We start from the raw sequence: 12,110 nt of genomic DNA on the forward strand, positions 1-12,110 counted from the left end.
GGGATTGACTGGGGATTGTCTATGTGAGTGTTAAAGTATCTTCCAATTACAATTTTATACCCTACAAGAAATTAGCATCATCTTTTGTAAAGTTTGCCTGCTTGGCTGCTAACCAAACACCTTTATTTTGCCAGCAATGTGTGATAGCGATATGTGCTTATACCTCAATCTACAAAACCCCCAGAAATGCAGTTATGAGAAGCAGAGATGACTGTTACACTATCTAGTAAAAAAAAAAAAAGCATTATAAAGAAATCCTAATGCACCCATGTAGATTTTATAGTTTTATAGATAAATCAGAAACCCATACTTGATTATTTTGAATATTGTGTGTCTAGTATACAGTACCACATGAAGTTACTATGCACTTGAATACATCTGGTCTTCAAATAGATATTACAAAAATTATTATTCCACACTTTGGAGAGCAGGCAAATTTCTTTCTCATAAATGTGCCAAATCAACACTATTAATTAATAAACTATTGGAACAAGTGATTACAAAATACAAACAAGACTTAATAATTATGCATTTATGAAGGGTGGCTCATACAATTTATATGATTAATCATCTAATCACAATTTTATATGATTAGACGATTACATAATTGATATCATGTCTAAGAATACAGCTTCAGAATTCCTGATGTCTACTGTGTATAATGTGTTGCTTTAGAGCCTTCTTGCTTCAATTGGGAATATTAAAAGCTTAATAATTGTTATTTTTTTTAAAAACCTATGTGAATAATAACTGTGTTACCGATTACAAATATTCTACATAGAGGGACTCATAACATAAACCAAAACTGTTTAAACTCACTTTTGATATTTAAAATGGCATATACTTTACAGTTATAATTTCACCGAATAAATAAAATTATATAATAGAACCACTAAGTCATCTTTTCTTCTAATATATAATTATCTTACAGTATGAAAAGATTTAAAAATCAGTCCCACCGTCATGGAGCTGGGTAGAAAAATAACAGCAGCCAACAAAAACCTGTAAGTGGAATAATAACACTTCCGCTACAGGTTTTTAAAGCATCAGTTAAAGTGGTTTTCTGCAAAGCTTCTTTTGTTCATAAATCTGAATAAAAACAGACAATGTTAAGTGTAGTTCTGACATAACTCCACTGAGGTCGGGGAACTTAAGCTGGTGCAAAGTTTATTCCGGTTAATTAAAAGCCAAAGTTAAGACTCTTCCTTGAGCACACTAATAATGCATGCCTAGACTCTCTCTCAGGGAGGGAAATAACCATCTTCTTATCAAAATGAATGTAACCCCGGAAATTTAAGAGGAAGAACTTGAAAATAATTCATCTGAGGACTGTTTTACAAGGAAACCCTTTTCTTCAAAATCGGAGTCATTAATGCCAGTCGAAAGAATGATTAATCATTCTATAAAATTTCTCATTGTGCTCTCTGAAATAGGAGTAAAGCTGCTCTAAGACCGTACTGTTGACCACAGGATGGGGCCGCCCTTTGGACTCGTGCAAACACCTCTCTCGTCCGTCACTCCTAATGCAATAGAAGCCCTTGGTCTGGTTAAAATAAAAATTTGAAGACAAGATTTTGGAAGGCAGGTTGAGGAACCTCTCCACCTTTTGCAGTTCAGGAAGAGGGTCCCTGATCAAGGTGTTCCCGTCAACTATGTGGATCTGATCCAAGTGGAAATATTTCAGCCACCTCCCCATATGGACGTCGTACAGACTCCTCTGGATAGCCTTGTATTTGGTGTTAAGGACACCGTTTTTTATAACGACGTCTTCAAAGGGCTGGACGGGCTTGTGGTTTTCCAGCCTATTGTAATAGACTTGGGTGTAATCAGAGATAACTCTCTCCGTGGGGTCCCTCAGAATAAGCAGCAGTTTAATAGAGCTATTCATATCGTGAATCCTCTCGGGCGCCTGCGGCGAGGTAAAATAGCCTGGCGTTTTCTCAATAGTTATTTGATTTTCATACGAAAGCGGCATCAGGCTTCTATACCAGTCGATGCCCTTCACGTAGTTTTCTTCCCAGTCGAAAAAATGGACTTCCGTAGCTGCTACCACAATGTTTGGGTGAACATCCAACATTTCAAGTAAGGCCCTGGTCCCTCCTTTACGCACGCCGATGATAATCGTCTGAGGTATTTGTCGGCTTGTGCCAGGAGGTCTCACTTGCGCCAAATAGTGTTCGCTCTTATTGCCGAGGAGGGCTTGCGATGTCAGCGTCTCCACTACCAGGGTCCCATTCTCAACCGGAGCAGCCTGAGCAAAAGTCAGCAGAAGATATGCTGACAGCAGTAGAAAGGCCATGTGGAGAGGAAGGAGCAATCAGTGCAAAATGCTGCTGTGCTTGGTTGATGAAACACGGAACTCGTTCCCCATGGAGGAAGCAGATGTTGGAGCTGGGACCAAAGCAACAGTGGGCTTCTCAGGCATCTGGAGGGTTGGGAAAAGCAGAAGGACAATAAAATTATTAGTAGCGGTATCCATTTGCCTCTTCATCTTAGCCGAAGACTTAGATACAAAACCTCCCTATATCTCGGAGCACAAGTTAACAGGGGGAAACCGTAGAACTAATTAAGTTATTCATCTGCAAGGTTTCAAAGCAAATGAGATTTTAATTTTAATTCTGTTTCTAAACTGAGTCACCTAATGGAAAAACAAGCAAATGCTTCAAATTCTCTCTCTCTCCTTCCCTCCGTCTCTGTCTCTCTCTCACACGCACACACCCCTCAGGAAATAAGCACAGCCCAATGCCAACGGATAGTATCAATTATTTATTGGAAATATATGCATATATGAATACCCCTCACGCTATTCCTTTTTTGGAGTAAGCAATTCTGCAAAGCATAGAAAAGATATGAGAAGCATAAAAAGAAATTAGAAGACAAAGACGAAAAGAGGGGGGGAAAGTCTTACTAAACCTGTTTATTGCAATACTGTCAGCAATGCTTTTTTACTCCTTGCAAATCATCATCCTTTCCCCTATGTCCATGTGTAATGTGAGTTAGCTTTCATGTTGTCAAAGGATAACACCCTTTTGTACACCAGACGGGTACCAAATCCAGAAATAGATATATAAAATACATATACCGTTCAAAAGATCCTTGCTTGTTGTTCTTCATATAAAACCAGTAAGATAAAGAAGTACAAGAAATCTGAATATTGGTCATTATATACAAAGCTTGTACCCAGCAGTCACTCAAATTCCTTTAAGAATTCTTTTTAAAGGCTTCTTAGCTTTTCTGTAATAAAACTACCTTATCAAAAGTTCTTGCATCTTCTGTACCTATTTAATTAGCCTATTAGGAGAAGTCTGGCACAATACTTCTATAAGATTCCAACCTCTTATTGTGGATCTTATCAACTTCACCCAACTACAGTTGATTCAACTTCCCCTTCCTTTCCCATTCAACTCACTTCCTTTTTTTATGTATTTGTTTCACACTTTGATCCCCATTCAATTATCTCTGGGTGATTCAAACACCACAATAGAATCCTTTCACACTGGTCTTTATAAGAAAAAGTTTATTTTTATATGTAGATATTTTCACATATTTCGAAGGAAAAAAACCATTCCCACAGGACCCATTGTCTTTCTAACAGCATGGGTATGTTGTAGAATTTTTTCCATTTTTAATGGTTCAGACAGTTGTTCTTGGTATTTAGGCATGCATTATTTGCAAATTCTCACTTACTGATAATATAAATTTAAACTTATTCAATATAAATTTTCAGATCCATGCTCCTCAAGGCACCGTACAATCTATAGATCAGTGTTTCTCAACCTTGTCAACTTGAAGATGTCTGGACTTCAACTCCCAGAATTCCCCAGCGTTTCTCAACCTTGTCAACTTGAAGATGTCTGGACTTCAACTCCCAGAATTCCCCAGCCAGCATTCGCTGGCTGGGGAATTCTGGGAGTTGAAGTCCAGACATCTTCAAGTTGACAAGGTTGAGAAACACTGATCTATAGTATTTAACAGTCTCTACAAATCATTTGGGTTTTGCTAACAACAGAGCCTCATCTGCATAAAACGTACATAAACATTCATTTCCTGAATGATACATCTCCAATGCAATCCTTATGCATCCTATATCCATCCATCCATCCATCCATCCATCCATCCATCCCTCCATCCATCCATCCATCCATCCATATCACAATTAAAAAGACATCACATGTAATTGTCATATTCCTAATACCTGGAACATTTACAAAGCATTTCATTTATTCGTACATGTACTTTTACTTCATTCTAATGCCCTTTTCACACTCCACAATCTACCTTCAACTCCATATTGGTACAAAATAGTCAATACTCAGGCTGTATCTTGTGATTCTTCTAAGTAAACAGATGCACTTTAAACTTTATTTCTAGCAGCCATCTATTTTTTAACAACTGTTGAAGACAAAAACTCTTGAGTGCAACTTCTGTTCAGCATTAAGCTACAATACGTATAGGTGGCAAATAAATTTAATAAACAAACAAACAAATAATAAATACATGTCCCAAATATTGCCCATTATATTTTTTGTACTATCATAAATCTCAAAAGGACAATCTCACACATAATAATGCCCTTACTTAAGCTAATGCCCTTATTTTCTTGTGCATTTAATCTTGTGGTACCTTTCCATTTTTATAGGGGAACAATAATAGAATTCTTCCAATTATCAAGTACAGGTAAAGTCTTCACATGCCAAACTATTGTAGAATACTTTGCAAGTATATACCGCATCTCAAGTTGTATCACTACACCTGCATTTGTCATTTTTTTCAAGATTGCGAGAGAAATTATGATTTCAAACTTTTTTCTTGTTTACTAATGTTGTAATAATTTCAGTCCATCTTTGAATACCACTGCTATTCCCAAATGTTTTACACTTCCCATTAATATTACGCTCAACATATTTCTCTGATAATTCTTTCCCCTCTGTTCTGAGTGGCTTCCGTATTCTAGGATGATGGCGCAGTGGCTAAAATGCAGTATTGCAGGCTAACTCATTGCTCATTCCAGAGTTCAATTCTGACTGGCTCAAGGTTGACTCAGCCTTCCATCCTTCTGAGGTCGATAAAATGGGGATCCAGATTGCTAGGGGCAATATGGTGACTCTAAACAGCTCAGAGGGGGCTGTAAAAGCACTATAGCACTAAAAGTGGTATATAAGTGCTATTGCTATTTCCTTGTGTTCACCTTCCATTCATTCTATCGAAAAGAATAGCCTGTCCCCTGATATATTTGCATATCGTACACGATTTATATATTCTCTCTCTGTGGTTCTTTTACTTGTGTGTCAGGAGTCTCAGAGGGGGCTGTAACAGCACTATAGCACTAAAGTGGTATATAAGTGCTATTGCTATTTCCTTGTGTTCACCTTCCATTCATTCTATCGAAAAGAATAGCCTGTCCCCTGATATATTTGCATATCGTACACGATTTATATATTCTCTCTCTGTGGTTCTTTTACTTGTGTGTCAGGAGTCTCAGAGGGGGCTGTAACAGCACTATAGCACTAAAGTGGTATATAAGTGCTATTGCTATTTCCTTGTGTTCACCTTCCATTCATTCTATCGAAAAGAATAGCCTGTCCCCTGATATATTTGCATATCGTACACGATTTATATATTCTCTCTCTGTGGTTCTTTTACTTGTATGCTCGTTTATTTTTTCTTCTATGTCCATTTCTCCCCAATATTTTTATTCTATGAAATAACAATGTGTTGGTCACCCAGAAAACCTCATCACCTTTGGATTTTACTATTACTTTGTGAATCTCGATCGTTAAATTCAAATCAGTCATGCTACCACAGATAACCACGTAAGCCAGTGGCTCCCAACCTTTTGGGCACCAGGGACTGGTTGCATGGAGAGATTTTTCTGTGGACCGGAAGGGGTGTGGTTTTGTGGGTTTTGCTTGTTTGTGTTGCTTAGTTTCTTGGACTAAGCCCGGTGCTGGTCCAGGGACTGAGGATTGGGAACCGTTGATGTAAACCATATACTTAAGCTACAAGTTTTTCCTAAGCAGATACTTACTAGTCATCAAGACTCCTGACACACAAGACATGATCGAGATTTCTCAGCTTAACCAGGTAATTCTTTTTCGGCACGTAAGAACCTGTATAATCTTCTTTTCTAATTAAAGAACTTTTCACTTTCCAGAATGAATTTTTATCCTCGTAGCTTTGAAAGCATTTATTGTGTGGCGTGGGGGGGGGATGAGTGCTCTTCAAATTAAATGTTCTGTTGCAAAGCAGCAAGTTATGTTGTCCTTTGCATTCTGCCAAGAATGTGCAAATCCATTATTTATATAATTGATCGTATACGTAATCTAATCTTGGGACATCTGAACCTTTCCTAGATTCATTTGTTTCCTAACTGTATTATCATTTTATTGTACTGTCAATTATGGATGTGTCTGAGGCTTTTGCAGGTCTTGTGAGTTTGACTTGTAAAGTTTTGATTGTCAAAACAACAGTCTTTAAGTTATTTACACCTGTGCTTCTCTGTTCTTCTACTTCTTCTATTATTTTCAACCTCTGTGATCATTTCGCCTGGTACACCAGTTGTGCCCCTACCTGAACCGGGAGGCTCTCACAACAGTCACTCGTGCCCTTGTGACCTCTAGGCTGGAGTACTGCAATGTGCTCTACATGTGGCTGCCCTTGAAGAGTATTTGGCGACTTCAGCTGGTCCAGAATGCGGCCGCGCGAGCGATCGTGGGTGCACCTCGGTTCACCCACGTAACACCTATCCTCCGCGAGTTGCACTGGCTGCCTGTTGATCTCCGAGTGCGATTCAAGGTGCTACTTATCACCTACAAAGCCCTCCATGGTATTGGACCTGGGTACTTGAGAGACCGCCTACTGCCAATTACCTCCACTAGACCGATAAGATCGCATAGATTAGGCCTCCTCCGAATTCCATCAGCCAGCCAGTGTAGACTGGCGACTACCCGGAGGAGAGCCTTCTCGGTGGCTGCTCCGACCCTCTGGAACGAGCTCCCCGTGGAGATTCGGACCCTCACCACCCTCCAGTCCTTCCGCGCCGCCCTAAAGATCTGGCTGTCCCGGCTGGCCTGGGGTTAAGACCCTAACCCCACTCGAATTGTGTGACTGTTGTGTTTTTTAAATGATGTAGTGTTTTTGTTGTAAAATGTTTGTCCTTTCCCCCCCTTTTTGAACTGTGAGCCGCCCTGAGTCCCCCCAGAGAAAAGGGCGGCATACAAATAAAGGGAAAATGAAATGAAATGAAAAAATTAAAATTAACACTACAAGTGAAGATCAACCGACCTAGGCCCTCACCGGGAGAATATAATTATTACTGGTATTGCTTGCAGGTAGCTTGTAGAGGTGTTCTCCATGTGTTAGGTCAGAGGCTTAGATGTCAACATAGAGAACCCCCCATTTATTATTTGGGGAAGGTCACACTTTCAATTTCAGTAGGTCACTTTGAAACTGAAGCTCTGTTGATGGTGTGAAACAAACAATAAAAATGGCAATGTGCAAAAGTTAACTTGGTTTCAACCACCTGAACAAGAGTGTATAGATAATGTCAACTTGTCAAAAAAAGGAATATTTTCATGCGCAGCTTAAAAAAATGCGATTATTTATGGAAAAAGTGAAACAGAAGCTGTGTACATGTATCTGCCTTTTAAGTGACGATTTTCTAAAGAAGGATGAAAATGTTCCTGAAAAAAAAAAGTTCAGGCATGGACTTTAACTATAAATAAGATCTAATACCAGCATGATTCACAAGTTTTTAATTAAGGAAATATAGTTAGATATAAGAAAACAGTTCCTTTTCAACATATGGCATTAGGAAAACAACCACAGTTAATCAAATCTTTTTTTTTTTTTTACTACAATAAAGAATATTTTAAATCCAGTCAACAAGACTCAACAAGCATTTTAGCAATTGAAAGAATTACATATTGCTATGAATGCTAATGCAAAATGTTGTCCAGTCATCATACAAAAGTACAGAGTTGACTATCAAATACTATTTTTTAAAATAAGGCTTGATCTTTACTAAAATTTCTCTTCTGGTGCACCCAAAGCTTCTGATGTGGTGAAATCACAAAACTTGACAACACCAGAGAAAGCTAGAAAAGGCCAGTCATGTGAGCCTCTTCTCCTACCTCCTAACGTCAAAATTATGAAAATTCTTACAGTTTCAATATTGAATGTCTGTAACAGTTCACACTCACCTTAATATAGTTCCACATAATTATATTCCAATGAAGTTTCGCTTATGTTGATTACTAATGTTTAATGATTCCGGGAGAACCAGGATAGTGTAATGATTAAAGCAGGGATGTCCAACTTTGGCAACGTTAAGATTTCTGAGCTTCAACTCCCAGAATTCCTAAGCCAACACAGCTGGCTGGGGAATTCTGGGAGTTGAAGTCCACATTTCTTAAAGTTGGACATCCCTGGATTAAAGTGTTAGATTTGGACAGAAAATAGCTCTAGAGAGACTTCTGGCCAGTTTTTTCCGTGACCCGTCAAAACCGCGTTCCACAAAAGCGCGGTCGACGAAAGCACGTATGTGACGTCATCACAGCGCGACGAAAAAGATGGAAAAATTGAAATAAAAATTAAATAAAAATTAAAATTAAAGCAAGCCGATTCACATAAAGGTAAGGGTTAGGGTTAGGGTTAGGGTTAGGTTAAGGGTTAGGGTTAGGTTTAGAGCATTAGCGTTACGTTTAGCGTTAGGTTAAGGGTTAGCATTAGGTTTTTCGTTAGGTTAAGGGTTAGGTTTAGGGTTAGGTTAAGGGTTAGGTTTAGGGTTAGGTTTGGGGGGGGTTAGGGTAAGGTTTTCGCTTTATTTTTACATTTTTCGATCTTTTTCGTCGCGCTGTGATGACGTCACATACGCGCTTTCGTCGAGCGCGCTTTTGTCTACCGCGGTTTTGTGGTGGAACCGTTTTTTCTCTCTCAGTAGAGTTACTGTTGTGGAGATAAAATCATGGAGAGCTTTATGTATGCACTTTTGACCCGCAGGAGAAATAGCAGGCAATAAACAACATTATAAATAAATAATAAATAAAACATATTTTTTCTCCCTAAAGCTCTGCATATTGCATCCATGAATTAAGTTGGATTGCATTTTCCATAGCTTAAAAAGTCTGCCTTTTGACTCCTGCACTCAAGATAATAAGACTTCACATCAGAAATGGCTGTAAATCTCAACTCTTCGGAATCTTAGCTCCATGTCCAGAATCTTACTTCTCAGAAGAAGCCTCACAGACACAAACACGCCTAGATTAGCTTTTTGTTTTTATTGCAACACAGAATGTAACCAAACTCAACGCAGAGGTCCTGTCTATTTGAATATTCATTCCGTTCAGAAATTTATGTGGCTGTCTATATAAAGAACCCTAGGCAGCTAATAAACTCACAAGTAATAAAAACACAAGCTTAAAACTCTCAAAGCATCAGCACTATGACAGTACCCTCTCAAAAATAAATAAATAGAATAAAATTGCTGGCTCAGTTGCAATCCGGATCCAATGCCTTTGAGAAGAGTCAGCTTTTAATGGCTTTCTGGAAAGCAAAGGAGTTAAGGCCTCTCTATATTTCAAGGGGGAGTTGAGACATTTCTGGCCAAAGTGACCTTTATCATGTTTCATTTTGTATTATACACAGTGTTTCTCAACCTTGGCAACTTGAGGATGTCAGGACTTCAAGTCCCAAAATTCCCCAGCCAGCGAATGCTGGCTGGGGAAATTCTGGGAGTTGAAGTCCAGACATCTTCAAGTTGCCAAGGTTGAGAAACACTGTCTTATACAGTGATCAATCCGTAAAGATACTGAATTGTGCTCGAACATTTAAATTTTACACTTCTTCCTTCCGTGTTTCTAGGTTGATGGGGAGAGGTCGTCCTTGTTTAGCAGGTGGTCTTGGACAGCGACTGTTTGCCTGCATTTACAATCTTTGCAAGTTTGAAAAGCAAAAGAAAGCTGCATTAAGATTGTTAAGCAGAGCCATGGCTTCATTTAGTGACGGCTTTCGTTAACTGAATTGCCAGTCCCAACAGTAGTTGCTAAATGAGAAATGCCCCCCTCCCCACACATAAAAGATACTTTCCACAGCCATACGCAAATAAGATACTTTCCACAGCCATATATACATATATACATATATACATATATACATATATACATATATACATATATACATATATACATATATACATATATACATATATACATATATACATATATACATATATACATATATACATATATACATATATACATATATACATATATACATATATACATATATACATATATACATATATACATATATACATATATACATATATACATATATACATATATACATATATACATATATACATATATACATATATACATATATACATATATACATATATACGTGTTTTTATTTGTGCTGATAAATAAATAAAGGGAGACTAGTATAGATCTATTTCAAGCTATTTAGCTCTCATCAGCTAGCCATACCCTTACTGGGATTCGAACCTCTTAGGCAAACGTCTTAGCCATTAAGCCACAGGTCTCCTCCTTATCAGCTGAAGCCAGGGAAGAAGGTATATATTTAGAGTCACAACCCCTGTATACCATCTGTATACAGATATACACTATATTGCCAAAAGTATTTGCTCACAACTGAATCTGATTATGTGGATGGGTGAGTGAATACTTTTGGCAATATAGTGTATCTCTCTTACCTTTCTGCACATTTGTTCCTCTAGATCAGGGCTGTCAAACTTGTGGGCTGGAAGCCAGATGTGTCACATGCTGGTCACAGCTATGCCCAGGTTTAGCGAAGGGTGAAAAAATTTGTTATATATCACCTGATGCCGCTGTGATGACACAAGTTTAACACCCCTGCTCTAGATAAATCCAGTGCATTTGCAGAGTTGTTGATGGTTCTATATGGCAGACAATTCTACCAAAATAAAAACGTTGCCCAGAAATATATTACAAAGGATAATCAGATTCAAAATGCATTATGGAACTGAGATCTAAATGTATCAAAGTTGCTTTAGGGAGAAATTCTATTGGAGGAACATTCCAAGTTGAGTCTAAGAAATTGATTGATTTTGATGAAGCTTGGACCGTTAGCGCAATATGGTTATGCTGAAATTGGGCAATAAAGCTAAAGGGGGTTTAAACGATGCACAGAGTAGATCATTGGGAAAAAAATTATCCAAATAATATCTGCATTTTGCTATCTTTGTGGAATTAAATGCACACATTTAGAAAACATCACGAACAACTTTGCATAATGGATTTGAAATAGCAACGCTTCGTTTTTCCTATCTCATAGAGCATTTGCAATAGCTTTGTGGTGCATAATTTAAAAAAAAATAGTTCGGTTCTTTCTTCCCCAACTCCCCTGTATGGCATCAAAATTATAACACCCTATTACAAGTTATGTGTTTTTATTATTTGGCCATGTTGGTTGCTGGGTAACAAAATGATATGGCATGCATTAGGCGAAAAGGAAAAAAAAAACAGCAGCTTGCTAGGAAAGTAAGGCTTTGAATGAGGATTCTCAAGTTATTTTAAACAATAGCCAGATTTGACTCAAAATATTTATAAGAATAGTCTAAGAAGCGATGCTAACATTTAATTTTATGGAATAGATTTGTGCTTAATATTCTGGAAGACAGCTTGCAATATATTATAATTGTTTCAGGTCAAAATTTGTTGATTCCTAATTTATTGATATATTTTTTTTGCTTATCAGCTGGCTCTCTGAATAAGGTCAAGAAGCACTGGTTATAAATTGGATAAATATGCCAATTTTTAGCAGTATTATCCTGAATTCTCCTTCTTTGAATTTATCCCTTCTAACTGGAGACACAATTTATTTATTTATTTGTTAATAATGTTATAGATTTTGGTAGCTTATCTGCAATCGTAATTAGTACTCATAAATGGTTCACAACACTGGATTTAATCACCCCTCCTAACTTTCTTTTCCCTTTTAGATACAATCCCCCCCCCAAAATAATAATTTATAGTTCAGATATTTTACAGGTAGTCCTTGGCTTACAACAATTCACTTAGTGACTGTTCAAAGTTACAACAGAATTGATAAAAGTGACTTATGACAAT

At 37.7% G+C, this 12,110-nt stretch overlaps 1 protein-coding gene across 3 annotated transcripts in view; it reads right to left on the reverse strand.

Annotated features, from left to right (window-relative positions):
- Positions 1–271: 271 nt before the first annotated feature.
- Positions 272–12,110, reverse strand: part of HS3ST1 (heparan sulfate-glucosamine 3-sulfotransferase 1) — a 75,767-nt gene continuing 63,928 nt past the window's right edge. For all 3 annotated transcript variants that reach the window (XM_014067465.2, XM_014067464.2, XM_087701936.1), the window contains exon 2: positions 272–2,425. In XM_014067465.2, the coding sequence (XP_013922940.2) occupies positions 1,370–2,299 (930 nt within the window). In that variant the 5' untranslated portion in view covers positions 2,300–2,425 and the 3' untranslated portion in view covers positions 272–1,369. The remainder of the gene's footprint in view (positions 2,426–12,110) is intronic.

This window comes from Thamnophis sirtalis, unplaced genomic scaffold, assembly GCF_051295495.1.
Source record: "Thamnophis sirtalis isolate CommonGarterSnake01/CBP01778 unplaced genomic scaffold, rThaSir2_p1.2 scaffold_15, whole genome shotgun sequence".
In the NCBI taxonomy this organism is placed as follows: domain Eukaryota; kingdom Metazoa; phylum Chordata; class Lepidosauria; order Squamata; family Natricidae; genus Thamnophis; species Thamnophis sirtalis.